The sequence below is a fragment of the Diadema setosum genome, chromosome 9 (genome assembly GCF_964275005.1).
Source record: "Diadema setosum chromosome 9, eeDiaSeto1, whole genome shotgun sequence".
Lineage (NCBI taxonomy): Eukaryota > Metazoa > Echinodermata > Echinoidea > Diadematoida > Diadematidae > Diadema > Diadema setosum.
Window position 1 is genome coordinate 19,491,856 of NC_092693.1, and position 21,720 is coordinate 19,513,575.

Here is a 21,720-nt window from a genome sequence, read left to right on the forward strand (position 1 = left end):
GAACCCGAGTCTGGACTGAGCAATGTTGTGTGTAAGCATACCGTCCCCTCTAGCAAGAGGCAAAACACTCTGTCCCTCAGATAGGACATAAAATGGAGGTCCCGTGTATGAGAGAGTAACAACTCATGCACGTAAAAGAACCCGCTTCATTTATTCATCGCAAAGAGCAGGGTGTTTAACCCGGTGAAGTGGTCCCACGTCACATCCAACTGGACCCCATGGAAGACCAGCTTAACATAGCTGAATTTATGGGCTATCCAGCCATCTTCACAGATGGAAAATGAACAAACAAACAAACAAATAAACAATGCGATTCTCTCTAATTCCCAGAAACAATACATACATACACACACATTATCGTTTGTCTCGCAGAAAACAAAACAAAACAAAACAAAAATGCTTATATTTAAGTGATTGAAAGATACAATATTATAGCAAGAACGAAAGTTGACATTTCAACACAACAAAGACTATGCAGAAAGAAGGAAAAGTAATACAGAAGAACCCAGTTACTTCTTCAAGAAAACATGATCGTGGAATTAATGGTAATTAGTATAATAATGCACATTTTTTACCCCGCTTGATGCAAAGTTTCTAAGCGTCTTACAAAATTTCATTCAAAACGAACACTACATGCGAGTGATATGTGGGTCATGATTATCACAACCAACCAACCAACCAAACAAACAAACAAACAAACAATAATATAAATCAAAGCAAAGAGAGTCCCTATGAGAACAAAATACACTGTATACTCACGTCCACCCCGCTGGGTACGTAAAATCCGGTTTAACGTTTGAAGGACGTAAGAGTCTTCGTCTGCGAAATCGGATCTAGACAAATCGACAGTGGAAACAAAGACGAGGCATGCTAGTATCAAACTTGATGTAATCATCTTGGAATATCTTTTTCTCTCTCTCCTACTCAGAGATTCGACGCTACGAAGAATGAAGTCGGTCTCAGAGAATGTGGAAATAAAGGCGGAAAGGCGAAAGTATAAGATTCGATAATCGCTTCCAAGGTGCTGCCAAGCCGCTTACAAGCCAAAGCCGTGTTAATGCTGAAACTGAAATGTAGTGTTGTGGATTAACGACTGTTTGAATGTCGTCGCAAGAAATGGTGGAACATTGCCGCGCGATCTAAATTTATGCTGTTTGTAAGGATTTTTTTTTTCTCCAAACTCCGTACAGAATAATCAGAATTTTGGCGAAAAGCTCTGTCGCAAGGCAACAACGCTATATTATACGCATTGACAGCCACTTTCATATATTATTACTGACCCAGAGCCGTGTGGAGTACATCAAATATGTATGATGCTCTCTATGACCAATCCATTACTTTTTAACTGTCGTATTTACTACTTTGAAAGAGTGTACTCTTCCAGGAAAACGACACGAACAAAATCATTCTATTTTTTTTTTTTTTTTTTTTTTTTTTTTTTTTTTTTAATGGAGGATCAGTTTAGAGGTTCAGGAAAATGATGCGGGAGTCAAACGTTATGCCTGAAATGATTTCATCAGGAAATTCATCCGGTTTTCACGGACACATAATAATTCATGATGGCTGATAATAACGATATGTCAGAAACTTCGGGAAGGCATTTGCGTTCACTCTAAAGAGGATATAAATCATCGAGATAAATCCTTGCTTTGGTTGAGTGCGTTTAATACTCATCGGCTCTGATAGCCCAATCATGTCCGGGTCCTGATTAAAGATATCGACATGGACTTGTGTACCTGGACGATAATGACAGCCAAAGCAATAAGTCGTCATTAGTGTTGAAATAACAGGTGCATGTTTTACAAGTTGCCAAGATGAACGTAGGTCCGGTCGTGAGATCTACCGTAGTCAAACCTTGCCTTATTATAGCGGCCACCTGTTTAACGCGGTCATCAGCTACCAATCCCGTGGTAGATTTTCAACTGCTTGGATTGTGTAGCGGCCACAGACCCGTGACGGAGCCGCTGCCAAGTCGACAATTGATATTCACGGCATGGTTTTCTGCTTCTGTCGATAATTAATAGGTCTATTTACGACATGGTTTTCTAGCTGCTTTGGTGAACAGTTCAATACAATGTAATCGTTGCAGTGTTGCTATCACTTACATGTACCCCCACGTACACACACACACCCTTGCGGGCAGGGTTCAGAAATTCAGTTCAGTTGGGGATGCTCAAAAGGAGGGAAGTAATGGACTGGGACACTGTACAGAACATGAAGATTAAAGGATGAGTGGATCAAGGTTTGGGATGGTACCGGGATTGGTAAAGAATCGCAAAGAAACTTACGAAGTGAGAAGTGATTGTTTATCACAATCCAACTTCTTGCGATTGCGATGGCATGGAGAGACACGGTCCGGGGCCGTGGTTTTTGTGATGGTTTCGTTCAGTGCAACGGGACACCCTTCGTTGCGCCAACTGGCTGTGTGAATAAATTCTGATCCAAATTATCATGAATTTATACTCTAGAGTAGGCCCATTTTAGCCTACATCACCCATCATCCGGACTATAAAATACCATTTGTTAAACAAACAAACAAACAAACAAACAAACAAACAAACAAACACACACACACAAAAAAAAACCCAAACATTTAAATCAAGAATAGGCCTAAGCTGAACCACTGGTATCCTTTGGATAAAATCACTGAGTTTTGTCATTGTCAAGGAATAATGACATTTAGGGATAAAAAGTTGCAGATAAGTAATTCATTCTTGATACCTTTTGCCTATAGACCCCCATGCATATACTAGTAGGCCTATACAGTGTACTATGATTGATATCATTGGACATCTGCTAGACCGACAAGACGCCGTGAGTGTGAAACTACTGTGAAAACCTCGAAAGATGGCGCTGTTCAGCGTTTGTAAACTAATCATGACCCACACAACCCACGGTTGTACCAGTGGAACGTTACTTGTTCGTGTAAACTGCTGTAACGTTAGTCCTAACAATGAAGGTATGAACTGCTGGCATTCTAAGTACCCCTCTCAAAAAGTAGGTAAGACTTGTTGTGCTTTCAGATGTTATTACCGCAAACATGTTGAGCAAATTCACGTTGCCTTGATTTTGATGATACATGCGTATACACTTGCTAATGATGACACCGAAAGGCTTTAACAAATTGATTCAGTCCCATGTATTGTAAATTGTGTGTGCTTATGTAAAACGCTTTATCTCCACGTTCAAACTTTAAACATTTTAGTTTGACAGCTAGACTCTAGTCTTCTAACGGTTAGACAGTATTCACTACTACTAGATTAGTACTACTTCTAGCTAGTACTGGCTAATGTCGACATTTAGTTTACACTAGAGTAGGCCCTACAACTTTACAATGCAAGTAGGCCTAGAATGTTAGATAGTTAAGGACAATAATCGACAAGTGAGTCCACCTTCATCATGTTCATACTGTACATGTACATATGGATTGAGAGAATGCAGCAATACTAGTAGAACACATCAGTAAAAGTTTGAGGAAAATTGGACAATCCGTTCAAAAGTTACAAATATTTTAAGTACCTATGCAGTCACTGCTGGAAGAGAAGACTACCGCCACCGGTACTACAGACTACAGTGCAAATTTTAGGATGTCACATGCGTACAACTCTGATATAAGGAAAATGAAAAGAGAATTTCACAAAACTTTACTTTTTGTATAAAGTGCACATTTCTTTGACTTGCTGCTGACGTATGTTAAGGGTAATATTATTCCCCCTGCCTTCTGAAAGAGAGAAGTCGAGTGTTCTTTTGTTATGCGAGAAAAATGGAAATATGTTGAATTTTCTATATTCTTTCTTTATTTTGTTGTACTCATGTGACATCACAAGCTATAGTAGTCTTTTCATCCAGCCGTAACTGAGCAGAAACTTCAAAAATTCATAACTTTTTAATGGATTGTCCGATTTTGCTCAAACTCTCACTGATGTGTTCTACTAATATTGCTGCATTCACTCAACCCACATGTATATGAAGGTGAACTTGTCCTTTAAGTAAGATCATAAAACGTAATAATTTCAGAAAATCCTAAAGTATATTGACATGATAACCGACCAGAATCCATCCGCCCTGGCCCGAATTCGGACGGTTGCTAATCGCATTCAATGTCAATGCACATACAGGGCAGAGCAGGGCTGCAGCATACCTTATTGGCACAAGGTTACATCGGGGACGTTGCGGCACCCGTTTGTGGATAAATTCTGGCAAGCGGCACTTGCATTTAACCTCTGTACGTTTAGCCATTGCACTACAGAAGTTTTGTTATTATCTATTTCGTCTTTGTGCATACTTGTGATAAGCAAAAAATCTTACAACAAAACAGCATATCTGTAGTGCTTTTTTTTGCAACCCTGTTCTTACACTGGACTTTATTCCCGCGCGCTTTGGAAAAATGGTGCTAAATTAGCATTTTTTACAGCAAAATTCAGGATTTTTGATGGATTTTGGAGGTGATTAGGGGACTTTTCGGTTGTGAACGACAGTGCCAGTATGTGAAATGATGTGATATGTGTGTGTTATGACAACAGAATTTGCTGGCTTGTGATTGGTGAAACCAATATGGTAAGTGGACTTATTCTGGCAGTCAGACTAATACCGAGTGTGGTAGTCTGTGCATGTGGATGGTGGAGTTGGACTAAAAGCAAGCTGCCCATAATTTGATCATAACGGGGTCCAAAATTTGACCACCAGCTACATTTAGAAATGTATGCTCTTGTGTACAGTCAAATTTGGACTCGGAAGGTCAAATCTTGGTGCGGGTTTTTTACTTAAAGGGGCATAGTCCCGGTAGTGTAGAGGGCGCTGTTGATGATACTGCCGATCACCGTTAGCATTGATACGAAGATTACCGAAGTTGAGCTGTCATCAAGAGTAAAGTGCGTAGCTGTTGCTAAGTAATGTTGCCTTCGTTGTCTTCTCTGCGCATCGCGCAGTTTGTAGTAATGCCAAGGTGCGTGCATATGTGCTTGTTATTATGACATCACAAAAGAAGTTTGCTAAAGCTGTCATCCCCCTCAGCCGAATCATGAGCCGAACTGTGATCCGACCACTGACTACAGTGAATCGGACTTCTTCGGACTCGGGGGAAGTGGGCCAAAGCGTAAGCGCTAAAGAGGAGTCGATAGCGTAGGTCTCTATAGGAAACTTGCGCCGTGCACCTGCGTACGCATTTGACTAAAACACCGGGACCATGTACCTTTAAAGATGAAAATAAAAAATTCAGTGGTCTTCAGTCTGTGTCTTTGGGGATGTTTTGATGACATACAGTGTATCTCCAGCTGGGCTAGCTTCAAGGCCTGAACCTCCTCCAAGACCTAGCCCTAGGCCAGGGTGCTACATAACTTTATTTTACCACTTGCCCGATCGGGCAAGCAGGGGCCTGTTTCATAAAACTTGTCATCAGTGACAACTGCTACATTTCTATGACAAATTTGCTCTCAGCCAATGAGATGCGAGGATTTCAGTAGCTTGTCACTGATGACAGGTTTTATGAAACGGGCCCCCATTTTCAAATTTGCCGCAAGACACTCTGCCAAACATTGATTTTATTTGCCCAAAAAGAAAGTCCAAAATATCAGGAAAACTAATACAGAAATCATGTGCAAGTCAATGAAATACAATCTTTTGAATGAATAGCACACATTGATTCGCATGCTTAAACACAATGAACTAACAAACTGTCCGATCAAGTGTTGCTGTTGCTTGGGGCTTCTTCATGTAAGTATTAGAAAGTAGCTGAAATGAAATATAAAGTGTGTTGCATCACTAGACAGCTATCATCTTTGGGCTTCTGTATGGTTGACTTTGTGGGGTTTTTTTTTTTTTTTGGGGGGGGGGGGGGGTTGAATAAGGGAAAAAAGGTGGCTTTAAAACATTTGTTCTCATTGTGCAAAAATACTTGCCCGAATTTGATTTTCACATGCCCCGGGCAATCAGACAAGTGCTTATGTAGCACCCCGCCCTTGGCTACCTACATGTACATGTATGTCCATATGATTGTGAGGAAGTTCATGAAGCCAGACTTGTCAGCAGACTGTCCCTTAACCCGTTGAGGACGAGTCCCGAGTATACTCGGGCAGGTGTCTATGGGAAATGCGTGTTGTAGCAAAATCGGTCCGTCTTAAACGGGTTAAAGAAACAGGTTGAAGCTGTGGGAAAAGAGGAGAACCTGTTTATGCCTAGAGAGGTTCTTTGTGAGTATTTGTTTTATAGTCAGTGAAGCACATGAATTTGTAACTGTCCCTCGCTGAACTCAAAATGTTCAATTCTTTGAGAGAATATATCTTTGTTTGTGTTTCCATAATAATAATAATATCAAAAGAATCTCTCGCAAAGAGAGAGGAGAGAAGAGAAAATTAGAAGTGTTGTGATAGACATTCCATGGTTCTTGCTGCAATGTTGCTACATGGTTAAAACAAGGAATACTCTAGCTTTTCTTAGTCCTTTTTGCCAGATTATACCATGAATGAAACCAAATCTACTTCTTTAGTCTATCAGTGTGCACACAAGACATTGAATCTATACAATAATCTGGCAGTGGGTGCGACACCTATCTCTGTTACAATGATCTTCTTTCTCTTTGCTTTCCAGTTTATGTCGTAACAACTCAAGTACAAAGTGGAATATGTCCGATTCGGTTCACCGCCTTGAAGGCCTGTCCAACCAGACTGGTGGCCTGATTGTGAAGAAGAAGAAGAAAGCCGACCCAGAGGCCGACCACACATTCAAGATCCCAGCACAGAGAACCTCCCTGTTGGGCCTCGATGTGCTGGCTGCCCAGAAGCGCAGGCTGAAAGATGTGTCAGAGAAGGAAGTGGATGAAGAGAGGAGCAAGAGGTCAAAGGTCACTTCCTACAAGGATGCCTGGGAAGACAGGGGGGATGACTCCAGCGACAGTAACAGTAGCGACGACTCTGATGAAGAGGACAGGAAAGGCAAGAGGAAAAGCTCATCTCATGAACGGTAAAAAAGGGCATCTCATCATGGCACTTCTCTCTCTATAAACAAAGTTGAAAGCAGTGTATGCATGGCATGTCATTAGTATACCAAAACAAAATATTTCAAAAGGTCATTTGGGAATTTTTTGACTTTAAGTTGTGAATTGATTGAACAAAAAACAACAAAATAACAATTGTTGGAACTACAATGTAGTACAATAATGTTCAAGCACATCTTATTTGCAGATCATACAAACATAAGTGATTGAGACTGATATCACAATGTCATTAAGATCATGGAAACATGACATTTCATCATTTCGTAGCTTCTTCATGTTTGTTCAATTTTGATGGATCAACAAATATTTTATTTTTCTGAACTAAATCCTCTTTTTATTTAAGTCAATTTGGCAATGAAATGAAAACACATTATGAAAAAAAAAAAACAGAAAAACATTATGAGAAGAACCATCTTTGTTTGAAGCAAATACCCTAACCCAAGCCACATCATTCTCACAAACCTTTTTCCCCACACTGCTGTGTCAGTCTCCTAGACTGGGGAACTTATCCTGCTTTAAGTGTTAGGCAGTGACATGGGAGCACTTTGTTTTAAACTGTCCCTGTCCGCCGTTGATTTGACAGGCACTACCGCGCACCCCGCATCGAGACGCCGTCCCACACGGGAGGGGTGAGCCTGGAGGCCAGAGAGAGACAAGAAAGGAGGGAGAAGGATGGCCGCAGGGGAGGAGTGTTCGCCTCCTCGTCGAGCGGGGCAGATAAAAAGGGTCGAGAGAGGGGTAAGTGACCGAGAGACTTGATTTTTATGCCTCCGCCAACGAAGTGGCCGGAGGCATTATGTTTTCGGGTCGTCCGTCCGTACGTCCGTACGTCCCGTTTTTGTTTTTGTCGATATCTCAAGAACCGTGTGGTGGTTTTGCATCAAACTTGGTATGAGGGTATATCCTTGGGGGATGATACTTTGTGTGGATTTTAGGGTCACAGGGTCAAAGGTCAAAGGTCACAGGTTATTTTGTGAAAAAAAAAATGGAATTTCATGTTTTTCTCCATATCTCGCAAATGGTTCAAGGTATCTTCATGGAACTTAGTATATATGCTTGTACCGATGGGCAGTGATTATCTAGGGAAGTTGGGGGTCATGGGTCAAAGGTCAGGGGGTCAAAGGTCAAGGTCAACTCCTCAAAATATCACTACTTTCCTTATATTTATGCAGTGCCTGAAGGATTTTTTAAAAACTTGATGTATGCATGTATAACCCAATATATATTCTGTGGGAAGTTTCTTGCCGAAAGGTCAAAGGTCAAAGGTCAAGTGAAAGTGCTAAATTGCACTTTTTCCTCCATATCTCAAAAATAACTCAAGGTATTGTCATGAAACTTACATATTTATGCATGTTCTACCTAACAGTGATTCTCTTTGGAACTGTGGGGTCAAAGGTCAAAGGCCAGGTTTCGATAATACTATTTTACCATTTGATACTGAAATTATACTTTTTCTCAATACCTTGAAAATTACTCAATGCATAAACTTGTAAAAGGGTCAAAAGTCAAGTGAAAATCATCAGTTCCCCCAAATACCTGCACTCTGACGTTTTAATCATTCATCCAATTGAACCTAGTTCTAGGAAAGTGAACATTCAGCACATTTGTGGCAAACCTGTCATTTTAATATTTTGCCAGTTGTGTGAAACTGTCATCACACATTGTCAAGACATTGTACTATAGACCTATTAGGAGAACCATGTATTATGGCGGAGGCATACACCAGTCGCCGTAGCGACATTTCTAGTTTTAATAAAAGTTGAGACAAGTTTGTTTGTTTGTTTTTACAGTGCACTCACGTTTTTCAGTATCATGTACTTGTATTTCTCTCTTCCATATATTTTGTGCATATTTTGAATTCTTTACCCAGCCTGTTCTGCTAGAGAGGGGATACGGTATGAGTGTGTGAATGTGGTAGAATGAAACTTATGCCATATCATGCAATGATTATTATACTTCTACATTGATATGAAGATTTATGAGACTCTGTCCATTGGTTTTATGAGGCCTATTAAATCACAGCATGACACTGTTCTGGAAGAACTGTGAGTTAATTTTGCTGCAAATATCAAAATACATGTAGCATGTGATGCAAACTTCGTAGAATTCTGTACTTTTTCATCTTGCAATATCTTTGCTCCCCCTTTTCCAATTGGAAAAGAATGGTACGAGAGGGAACGATACAGGAACCGTGACAAGGATCGGCACAAGGACGGGTCCAGATACGGTGGAAGGCACGGCGACAGACGAAGCGGGGACAGAGACCGTGACAGACACCGTGACTCCAGGGGCTCTCGGGAGTCCGAGAGAAGTAGTCGAAGCCACCGTAGCGACAGGAGCAGCTGGGAGAGAACGCCACGAGATGAGGAACCATTCACTCCACGAATATCAAGAGGTATGTATCAAATGTGGAATGTGGTTAGAAGATGCATGTCCTGGTAGAAATATGTCACTTATATTTTTGCTGAAAGTGTCAGAGTGGCAAATTAAAGCAGAAGAACCCTGTCTGATGCATCTAAAAAGTGTTGTACCGATTTGGATATTCAAGTGAACAGTACTTTTAGTGACTATAATCAAACTTTGACAAGAAACAAGCAATATTGTGTGGTTTTTTTTCATGCCAAATTTAGTTTATCATTGATCATCTGGTTTACTCTTACATAAAGTTCATTCATGTGATTGATATGCAGGCAGGTACTGGCAAACGTGTGAAAGTGTAAATGATTGATGCATTGACAAATAAGTGCATTGACCTATTTTGGATTCCTAGGAGTTGCCACGCCCTCTCGCACAGCTTGGGATGAGGACGATGACGTGCCCAAGAAACCCGTCTCCCAGTGGGACCAGCCGACCCCACGCACAAGCCGGGAGAACGACTTCAGCGAGAGGCGTGAGAGGAGGGAGCGCGACGATCGCAGTGAACGGAGTGAACGCAGTGAGGGCAGCGAACGCAGGGATCGCGACAAGGGCTCGTCGAGGTCATCAGGCCAACGAGACGGAGACAGGTATAAATGAGTGGATTTTTCAGTAAGAAATTTGTAGGAACTCTGGCTTGTTTTGTGTTTGTTATCTCTTTTAATAGTTCTTGTGCACAATTTTTGTGTGTGTTTTTTTCTTTGATGCAATTGGTTTGTGGGTAGTTTTTTTAATTCATCATAATGGACTTGACCAGGAATGAATGCATTTTAAAGATATTACCTGCGGTTGCATTGTGGGTAGCTTTTTTAATTCATCAATAATGGACTTAACCAGGAATGAATGCATTTTTAAAGATATTACCTGCGGTTGCATGATTTGCTGAGGTATGACTTTTGATCAGGTTCTTCTCGTACCGTAAAAGCTCAAAGTACTGATGGCAAGTTACAAGGTGACCTGTTTGATGAAATCTTTGAAGGCTTCCGTGGTGGTAGAACGTCGGATGGTAGAAGGTTTCACGGTGCACCACGTATTCTTTCTAGTTCAAGTGTGTGGCCCTGAAAAGGGCCTACCCAGTCCCGACGTTTCGGCAAGCATGTTCTTGCTGTTCTCAAGGGAATGCTTGATACCCTTCATTGATAGCTAATAATTTTGACAGATACATATATGTAGCAATAGGTCAATGTAAATGGCAGTTGTGTTAAATGTTTATGTAAGAGGCCTTGGTTTCTAGCAATTTTGGTCTGGATTACCATGGAACGAGGAGATATTGTCTTGTATGGAGGAGTGATTACACATAATCATCGTGCAATTTAGTGTAAGGCAAGTCAATACATTCACCATTTGTACTGTTGAAATGTACAAATCCCATTGGTTTACCACTTGAAATTCAGTCTGTCTCAAACTGAATGGTGATGTGGAAAATTCCTTCTCTTTCCCACACTAATGTATGTCACATGTAAGCTATCATGGTGGCATTGTCTTCACCCTCAAGACATATGCATTGCCCTCAAAAAAGTATGTATAATTTTTGATACATGGGTGAGTTAGATGTTCGTTCTTGGTTCCAGATCGAGACAGAGAAGGAAAGAAGATGATACTCCCTTTTTGACGCCAGCCCACCGCTACAACTCCTGGGCCACCAACCGCAAGAAGAGCGGGGCAACACCCCAGGTCAAAGGTGAGCTACTCATGCACCGTTTCCTCTTCTTGAAAAATGCATCGTCCAGAAATTGTGATCATTATTCTTTTGGACTTTTTTTTCCATAAATCGATGCTAAATCATCTTGGCACATCTTCAAAGAGTCTGCTCACATTATATTGTCATTGTTCGTAAACCTGAGTTATAGTCTTCCATTGTATTTTATTATTTCATTTCTCCCTCCAGTCAGTAACTTGTAATTGTCTGAGAATGACAAGCAATCAATGATTTGATCATGTCACAATATTTTTATTGAAACTTACATTTCATTGTTGGCTTATTGGCTCAAGATTCTGTGTATTTTGTGATACTCTTCTTAAAAGCTGTGCAATGAAATCTTTGACCTGCATACATGCACAAGAAGCGCTCATGGTAATTTACATAATAGAGTAATTATTGTTGTTTCTGTGCTACTTGGCCAAACATACCTAAACATCAGTGGAATGAAGACAATATTTTTGCAAGATAAACTGATTCCTGTGAAAGGCAGCATAAAGCATTGTCACTGTTTTCCGTAACCCATTGAGGACCACTTGATTTTGCTATGACACTATTTTCCATAGACACCTGCCCAAGTATACTCTGGACTAGTCTTCAACGGTTTAATCTTTTCTTCTTTTACAGGAGGGGACACTGCAGCTCGGTTCAGCTCAGAGGCTGACCGTGAGGAGTGGGAGGAAGAGCAAAAGGTTAGTCTACTCCTTGTGGCAGTTACATCTCTTTTTGCCACTGCCGGTTACATCTACAGGCTTCCACATTCGTGTTGGTGCCTGATGACTACCGGCAGTTCTCTTTTCCCATCAGGTTCATCCAAACGGAGTTTTGTTTTAATAGCATCTTTCACATTAGTTTGTGTTGCATAGGAGTGGTAGCATCTCTCTTCTACAAATGTATGTTGATGCTGAGTAGCCATGTGACGTGTATGACATGAATTATCACACCTTAGTCCAGCATTAGTACCATTCTGCCTATATTTATTTTTAAAAAATGGATAGTCACATGTATCACCTGCTATCAGTGGCCTCATCTCTATCTCTCTCTGTATGTATCTCTCGCTAGAGCAGTCATTCGCAGAAATGCTCATCTATTGTATATTATGTGCCTTATGAATATAATTTATTGATAAGTCTTCAATGTGAAGGCCATTCTCAGTGTTGCACGGATGGCGTGCGTGACATGCAAACATTCTAAATTAAATATAGTGTTCATTTTTTTCATGCTGTGAATGGAACCAGAGAATAGAATAGTGCAGTCATCCCATTAGTGGTCAGCAGTAGTTTTGATGCGCAGTCTGTTCTGTTACTTGTTGTTCCACCAGAGATTGGATCGTCAGTGGTACGGCTCCGACGAGGGCTACGATGACACCAACAACCCGTTTGCCGCCGTTCCCGCGGAGTACGCGGCCAAGAAGGAGAAGGACCTGGCGACTCAGAAGGCCAAGAGAATGTCGGCCCAGCAGCGCCAAATCAACGTGGTAGGTAGCACACACATGTGGAGTTTGTAGAGGCAGGGCCTTTTGGCTGACATTTCTGACGCTGGTCTAACTTTCTTGGTGATGGTTTAAATCACTTAGTTTCAGGTTATACTTAACTGAATAGCAGATGAATGTGATTGCAGCCTAGGTTTGGACGTGAATGTTTCAAAGTCATTTTTGTCTGTTTCTTTTGGACAGCTATTTCTTTGCAGTAACATTGATCTACTCTGTTTCTGCCCTGTATTCAGTGTATAATGTTTTAACTGACCGCAGTAAATGGTGAGGTCACCAAGTGTTTTGATTTACAAAGTTTTAAAAGCTTTTCTTCTGTGCATTGATGTTGCAGAGTAGTGTACATTCCCCTTCCTTTGCCTTGAGTAATGTCACAGTACTCCTTTGTTTGGGGGAGGAGGGTATTAGTGATTAGCTTTGAAGAACGTAACTATTGAAATCATTCCCATAATGCATCTGACTGAAATCTCCACCGATCACAACAGGACAACGAGAAGTGGGAGACCAATCGGATGCTGACGAGTGGCGTGGTCCAAAAGATCCAGTACGACGAGGAGATCGAGGAAGAGACGGTGAACAGGGTCCACCTGCTGGTGCACAACATCGTCCCGCCCTTCCTGGACGGCAGGATTGTCTTCACCAAGCAGCCGGAACCAGTGGTCCCAGTCAAGGTTAGTGTCTGTACCTTGCCCATTCCTTTACCCTAGTTGTTTTTCAGCACAGTGATGCTTCAAAATTCAATCCCCATCACAGGTTAGTACAGGGTACTCAAAGACAAATGTATGTATATGACGAAATCAATTGCAAAATGAGGTAAGCCCGTTCTTGTCAATTTGAGATACACTTGTATCTGTAATTAAACCTGCTAAAAAAAAAAAAAAAAAAAATATATATATATATATATATATATATATATATATATATAATAAAAAAAACGTGGGATATTCTCAGTCAAAAACTTCAAGAATATTTCTTGCTAGGTATGAATGGAGAGGTCTAGTTTTCTTCTGTCCGATAATGGACTTAATGAATGGATGGTGTTTGTATGTGATTATTTGTATACCTATATTTCTCTTTTATTCATTATTTTTTCTTTTTTTCTCTTCTTTTCTGCTGCAGGACAACACGTCCGACATGGCCCAGATTGCCCGGAAGGGCTGCAATGTGGTGAAGAAGCATCGGGAGCAGAAGGAGCGGAAGAAGGCCCAGCACAAACACTGGGAGCTGGCGGGGACCAAGCTGGGGGACATCATGGGTATCAAGAAGGAGGACGAGAAGGTGAGAGGCACGGCTCACCTGGGCTCGAGGTTGGATGGGCCCATGGGGGTCAGTCTCTTGGTTAGGAATGGCACCAAGCAATCCATTCCCAATGTGACCACCATCTCGACATTTATTTCTTGGTAGAAAGACGAAAAGAAGATTGTGTGTGGCGGTTATATGTTTGGATAGAGGTTAGTTGTCTCTTTGGGGACATCGCATTTCAGCAAATCTGCAGGTGATCCTCAGCAGCAGGAGATGGGGAGGGGTGTAGGGGTTAGGAGGGGAGGGTAGAGACATAACATAGTTTACATAATAGCAACTAGTTTTTATAGCTGTTTACACTTCCCTTCCCCTGACCCCTCTTAATTGAAAGAATGACATTGCATAGAAAAAGAAGCCTATGAAGATGCACAATCAGGAACATTCTGCAGGGAATTAACCAAAATACTATGATACACCTTGCTATCCTGGCAAATCGCATCGGCCAGACAATTTTGTATATAAAGCTTTCCAGTGTAACTGTATTGCAAACAAATTCCAAATGACACACAATGAACTTTGGGTCCTTCTGAGTACTATGTGTGAGCTTGAAAGGCCTTCCTCCACATTACTTTTTGTGCATCCAGGGAAGTGAGGAGAATGTGAACTACAAGTCTCAGCAGCAGTTCGCTGATCACATGAAGGAGAAGACAGAAGCCTCCAGTGCCTTCGCCAAGCAGAAGACCATCCGGGAGCAGCGCGAGTACTTGCCCGTCTTTGCCGTGCGCCAGCAGCTCCTCAACGTCATCCGCGACAACAACGTGGTCATCATCGTCGGCGAGACAGGCTCTGGGAAGACGACGCAGCTGACCCAGGTGATAATACTAACATCAGCAGTCGCAAACATCAATCCATTCAAATCTCATGATCCCATAACTGAGGGATGGGGCACTCTGTTCACCTCTCTGTGTTAAATCAGAAAGTTTATTTAGTGAGTCTAATTTTCGTGCATTGGGACTTCGCAACAATTTTGCGAGTGTTACATTCGTAGAGTACACAGTACTGAAGGGGAAAATGTATATGTGCACGTACATACTTATTGCAGGATCAAAGTTGATATTTTTGCGTGTTTTTAAAATTTGTGAATAGCGCCTGACTCACAAATATAAAAGACCTCACAAAATATTTGGCATATACAGTATGAAATATTGTGATGCAACTGTTTTACAAGAATATTGTGGCAAAAAGAAAAGAAAAGAACTCAACCTCTCCAACTGTGCTATGTTGCAGCCTTGATATATCATGGGCATCATGTCAATGGGTTCTCCCCTTACAGTATTCTCCACAGCATCCAATACCTTTTGTGAATGTTAAGTATGCCCTTTGGATAAAATTGAAGCGACAAAAATGTTATTTAAATACCACATTTACTATTACATTACTTGTAAACAATGTCTTTTCTCAAGGGGAGGGGGGGGGGGGGAAGGGAGGGGTAGTACTTGATCCAGTCAACAGTTTTTGTCCTTTTTTTTTTTCGTCAGTATCTTCATGAAGACAGCTACAGCAAGTACGGCATGATAGGCTGCACCCAACCCAGACGTGTGGCCGCCATGTCGGTGGCCAAGCGAGTCAGTGAGGAGATGGATGTCACACTGGGCGAGGACGTCGGCTATGCCATTCGGTTCGAAGACGTCACGAGTGAGGTAAATACCGGACGGGAATTTCATATTTTTTCGTCAGTGTTGATCGTCAAATAAGCTGTACATTCACCTACGTGATTCATGGAATAAATGAATTTCACTTTCAAGCAACATAAGTCACGATATTGTAGGTACTGTTGTCGTTCTTATAAAGCTCAAATTTAGTGCCGTTCTCTCTGCCGTTACAACAAAATTATTCCGCACTGCAATATGCCGCACTGCAATATGCCGCCCTTGTATTGAACAGTTTTTAAACACACCTGCACTTGAGCTCTGCTAAGATGAATGGCCTTGTGTGCCTACATTCAAGTTTTACATGTATTTTCATGTAGTGTTCTAGATGCTTACTTTTCAATGTGTGTGATTAGCACACACATTGCTGCCTGCCACTGTATGCCACGCTCGGTGTTCTCTGTAAGTTCACTTTGTTATCCACCATTAGCCAGAGCAACAAGTCATTTAGTTGGAGTTGTGAAAAATGATGCCAATCTTGATTTCCTTAGCAAGGATCTTTGTTTGTAAATATCAGCAAAATGTTGAGAATTTTCTAACATATGCTGAATTTTCGTTACTATAATTTCTATTGAGAATCTTTACTTTCCCATTAACATATCATGAAAAAAAGCAAAACAAAACAAAACAAAACAAAACAAAACAAAACAAAACAAACACCCTGAATCCAGAGCCATAGGGAATATACGTGGTACCACCAGGCAGTTGAATTTTTTGATTAGCAAACCTAGAAATAATGGAGGATCGACATCATTGAAGAAGAACAGAAAAGTGAAATTTGTTGATATGTCCAAAATAAAAGTATGAAGACTATGAGAGTTTTTTGTTTTGATTTGTTTGAATGAAGTATGTTTTTATAATAGACTTGAATTGATTGCCATGTGTTTATAGTGTGTTCAATTTAAGCTTGACAAAGAAAGAATCAAAGTCCTATCGAAGAGATTGTCATGAATTGCCTGGACCTGTTTATTTCAGAAAACTCTGATCAAGTACATGACGGATGGAATCCTGCTGCGCGAGTCCCTCCGCGAGTCGGACCTGGACCACTACAGTGCCATCATCATGGACGAGGCTCATGAGCGCTCCCTCAACACGGATGTCCTCTTTGGTCTTCTCAGGGAGGTTAGTGCCATTTTCAAACAGATGCCCAGATACTCGGACACATTGATCAGTTGCGGAAGGAATATCTTATATCATCAATTTGTTATATTAGATAACACGAGCACTGCTTATTGCTTTGTCCAGTGTGAAACAGTGAGATAACATTAATGATCATAATGATAGCAGTTTGAATTTATTTTTTGTTGGATTTTTTTTTTGTTTTGTTTTTGTTTTTTTTGTTTTTTTTTTGGGGGGGGGGAGTTGGGGGGGGGGGCACACCACAAAACATTTCCAATACCACGACAACACCACACTCAATTTCAGCATGTATAATGTGTTGCTAGCAGCTAGGGCAATATATTCTGACACTTAAACTTATTTCTCTTTCTTTCTTGTGTTGCACTTGTGTAATGGAGTGAGGTAAGCATCAAAGTGATTGCAAATGGTCTTTGTTTGATCACCTTTTTAATATTTATTGTGGTGCAATCAGTGTAATGAGCGGAATATGATTAAAGATTCATTAGCTGTTTGTACAGAGCACCAGTCGGGCTCAAAAAGGCGTATCTCCGCTTGACATCTAATTAAAAATGAATGCAGTCATAACAGCCATATTACAATTATGAATATTCTATAAATGTTTGTCTGCCTGTCCATCTATCTGTTTATGATAAAAGCACAGAAGAAACTATATATTTGCCCTTCAAAATCAAGTTTTTATAGAAATACATTGCTCTTGATGTATGCAGCTCCATGCAGATTTCATTACTGCATGACGTTGAAGAGTGATATATCTAAAATATGTAATAAATATATCAAAAAAGTTTGTATATACAGAGTTTTTGTTTACTGACTTGTCTTCCCTTGTTGTTCTTTGTAGGTTGTAGCCCGGCGTACAGACCTGAAGCTGATTGTCACCTCGGCAACAATGGACGCCGAGAAATTCGCCACGTTCTTTGGCAATGTGCCAGTCTTTGAGGTGAGATGGCTCGCTGTGCAAGGGAAGGTGTGGGCGGTGATTTGGCTCAATTGGTAGTGTGTCTGCCTCAAGATCCGTGGGTACTGGGTTTGATTGCCAAGTCTTACTGAGCAATGTTGTGTGTAAGCATTCAGGCCCCTCTAGTAAGGGGCAAAACATTCTGTTTGCTCGGATAGGACATTAAATGAATGTCCCGTGTGTGTGTGAGTTAGACATGACTCATGCACGTTAAAGGTAAAACATAGTTCTTGTACACTTGCAAAACTGCCAAATTTCGCTCCAAAATGTACATGTATGCCTAAGAATTGTATGGAATGACGCTGTAATAACAAAATATTTGTTGGTAGCGACAAAAATGTGAAATATTAATCAAAAAGGTTCACCAGAGTCACAATCTCAGAACTTACCTGATAGGAGTCAGGCTAACTCGGACTTGGGGACAACTCTGCCTCGCTTTGACAGCAGGGCTGAGTTGTCCCTCTGAATTGTGCAGTTGTACTATGGGAACACTTCACATTCTGGCTGGTTGCAGTTAGGGGCCGAGTTGATACAATGCACGCATCAAGGAGGTTCTACAATAGAACATCTTTGGTGCGCATACAAAATGAACGTACACCTATATATAAAATATGCCGATCATTAACTGCGTGTAAATTGTCTGAAATAGGGCCGAGTTGTCCCTGGGTCCAAGCCTGGATCCTTCATGGAATAAAAGTCGGTATATCAACTTTTATTATTTTATACTTTTAACTATTCATCATCCTGGCAAATTGCATCTGCCAGGTAAGTTACTTGGTAGACCCTTACGATGTATTGCAGGCAAATATGAAATGGTGCAAGCTGGGTACTCAAACCATAACCAGAACTATGTTTTACCTTTAGATATCCCACTTCATTCATTCATATAAAAGAGCAGGCTGCTTACCCAATGAAGTGTTCCCCCTACCCACCCACACATGAAAATGAGGGAATGATATGCCGTCTCCTCGTGATTCACCCCAGGTGATTAGCAATAATCACCAAATTGTAGCAATCAAGCACATTGTGCCATATGCAAGAATAAATGAATCTTTTGGTGTGATGCCTGAGTGAGATTACAATTGCGGCGATGAAGTAATGTTTGCATGCTTTGCAAAACAGCGACCTATACGTATATCCATCATGGTACATGCACTGAAGCAATGAATTTGAACATCAGCTTCATATCGAGTCTCATAATTGCTTGTTAATCAATCATAGACCAAGGCAGTTCAACCCAATCAGTATAACACTTTGCATTATTCAACAGTTATGCTTCGCGGCACTGAAGATTCATTCAATTTGCATTAGTATATTTTTGTTCAAGATGAAGAGAAAAGATGTTGGAACATCAATAAGAGCACAACATAAATTGAGATCAAATGAACATAATGATGATGCCAATGTTTTGTTGTTTTTGTTTCTTTCATTCAGCAATTTGTCACAAAAACATTGTTTCTGAAGCTGAATGTTATTACTTAGAGGGCTCTCCAATAACATTTGATACCCTTGTCCAGAATATGGCATTGATAGTGAAAGAGAAAAAAAAAAAAAAAAACTTGAGAGTGATTTTATAAGAAAAGGTGAGAATAGGCAACTGGTTAACGAATTGCCCTACATCGATGTACACTATGTAACTAAGCACTGAATTGATCAGTGTTTTAGTAGTAGCAATGACAAAAGTAATCCTGGTAGTCAAGGCGCTAATTCCTGTACGGGGCTTAATTAAGGAGTTCGTTCAACCCATCCCGCAGAAGAGGTTTGACCAGACAGGGTGGTAGATGGGACCTCCATGAACATCCCCAGGTAGTATGTGGTTCTAAATTGTGGTATCAGTAGAATTTTACAGGCCACTTTTCATCATTATTTGTCGGAACAAACGTAAAAGAGTCTGCGCATGCTAAGACTACTACACGCACCACTAGCACTGCTACAGGCGCCGTGCCAGTGGTGCGTGTAGTAGTCTTAGCGCATGCAGACTTTTTCTTCAACAAACAAGGGTTTTTGCCTGCAAACTAACTTTTCATGCCAATCTGGGGTCAGTGTAGTGTAGTTTCTAGCCGTATTTATTCCCTCTTTATTTCTCCTAGTTGAAGGAAGCCGAGTGAGAACTCATACCCAGTGATTGCGACGCTCGAACCGTTTTTTGTCGCAGTTACTGGGTATGTGCCCTCACATGGCTTAGGGCAATACAGCGGGCTTCTGCACAATACAAAAGCTGCAACTCAGATGAATAAAGACCAACAAAAAACGGCTAGAAATTAGACTAGGGTGACGCTTGTTGCTGTTTGGGCACTAAAAATGACAAAATTATCACAGTTTTTGCATTAATTTCATGAAGAATTCATCAAAACTCCATAAAACTATTTATGTACATGTTGTTAGAGATGTCAACAATACAGTGGGATATATTGTAAGGTATAATATTATGCATGGTTACCATGGTAACCGGATGCCTACAGGTGATTAGTAACCCCCGAAATGCCTCCTACTGATGCAAACTTTGATTTTTTTTTGTATTTTATAGATGCAATAAAAAAATTTTTTATTGAATATCGTTTAAAAAAAATTCTCCTGTTGCCATGGCAACCAGTATTATCCAATCAGGATTTAGCTGTCAATAACTTATAAACTAAAGCCCATAATTTCAAAAATGTCCTTCCTTCTGCATAAGTGTACCACATATGTGAAGAATATATTGAAGCATTCTCAAGTTACAGCAAATTGTGTAAACAAAGGCATAATAAACGGCCATTGAAAGAAAGATATCATTTTCAAATAGTAAAATGCATGAAAAAGTTGCGTCCGTTGTACTTTCAACACAAATTTGACTTCAAAGTATAGGCAAATGTAGTTTTTAGTAAATGTATGGACACAAATTTCCCTTAAAACTATAGGTGAATACAGAGAGCAAAGCCAATTATATTCTAACGTTAGCTCTTTTTAGTATTTACAGAGCGATGGTTATTCAAAACAATCCTGGAAAAGAGCAGAGGAAAGCAATTGATTGTTCATGTTCTTAAAGGAAGTTTATTCAAGAATGCAGATAAATTCCTTTCTATAGAAGGAATATACACGTACGCTGTATTATCCATCAAAGAACTAAGCATACTTCAGTGTTCGCTAGCTATTGTAAAATATATAATATAATAAAATGAAAAATCATGATATGTAAATTTGTATCAAAACGTGCAGTATTGAATTAATGCTAAGGAGAAAATGAGGGAAAAATCTTGGGAGTCCTTTCCCTTTTATCCAGGCTAATTTTGAAGTGTTGAGGTAGGTCTTGGATCTTGGATCTTACACAAGTAGACCTGCCAAACAGGCTCCTGTGGAGTTTTAACTGGAGGTTGCATAGAGGTACTTTAAGATCCGATCTACAATGGGTGATGTGCACGAACGGCATAAGAAACAAACCTGTCTAGATTCCAGATATATATTTTGGGGGGTTACCAATCACCTGTAGGCATCCGGTTACCATGGTAACCATGCACAATATTATATCTTACAATGTATCCAATTGTATTGCTGACATCTCTAGCAACATGTACATGTACAGTTTTATGGTGTTTTGATGAATTCTTCATGAAATAAATGCAAAAACTGCGATAATTTTGTCATTTTCAGTGCCCTTACAGCGACAAGCGTCACCGACCCTAGTCCAATTTCTAGCCGTTTTTATTTCGTCTTTATTTCGCTGAGTTGCAGCTTGTGTATTGTGCAGATGCCTGCTGTATTGCGCTAAGCCGAGTGAGGGCGAATACCCAGTGATTGCGACAAAAAACTGTTCGGGCGTCGCAGTCACTGGGTATGCGCTCTCACTCGACTTGCTGCAACTCGGGGAAATAAAGACGAAATAAATACGGCTAGAAACTACACTACACCGACGCCAGCTTGGCATGAAAAGTTAGTTTGCAGGCGAGAACCCTTGTTTGTCGAAGAAAAAGTCTGCATGCGCTTAGACTAGTACACGCACAACTGCCGCTGGCACCTGTAGCAGTGCTAGTGGTGCATGTAGTAGTCTTACTGTGCGCAGACTCTTTTTCAAAGAATAAGGACTTATCGCAACTAAAGTGGCCT

General features: G+C 40.6%; 1 protein-coding gene across 1 annotated transcript in view; it reads left to right on the forward strand.

Moving 5' to 3' along the window:
* The first annotated feature begins 2,930 nt into the window (after positions 1–2,930).
* The window catches only part of LOC140233197 (pre-mRNA-splicing factor ATP-dependent RNA helicase PRP16-like), a 33,520-nt gene continuing 14,730 nt past the window's right edge, over positions 2,931–21,720 (forward strand). Inside the window, exons 1-14 of the mRNA XM_072313311.1 lie at positions 2,931–3,001; positions 6,586–6,957; positions 7,575–7,729; positions 9,153–9,386; positions 9,762–9,996; positions 10,978–11,087; positions 11,733–11,797; positions 12,427–12,582; positions 13,080–13,265; positions 13,714–13,872; positions 14,481–14,708; positions 15,375–15,536; positions 16,521–16,667; positions 17,524–17,622. Coding sequence (XP_072169412.1) covers positions 6,620–6,957; positions 7,575–7,729; positions 9,153–9,386; positions 9,762–9,996; positions 10,978–11,087; positions 11,733–11,797; positions 12,427–12,582; positions 13,080–13,265; positions 13,714–13,872; positions 14,481–14,708; positions 15,375–15,536; positions 16,521–16,667; positions 17,524–17,622 — 2,274 coding nt within the window. The 5' untranslated portion in view covers positions 2,931–3,001; positions 6,586–6,619. The remainder of the gene's footprint in view (positions 3,002–6,585; positions 6,958–7,574; positions 7,730–9,152; positions 9,387–9,761; positions 9,997–10,977; positions 11,088–11,732; positions 11,798–12,426; positions 12,583–13,079; positions 13,266–13,713; positions 13,873–14,480; positions 14,709–15,374; positions 15,537–16,520; positions 16,668–17,523; positions 17,623–21,720) is intronic.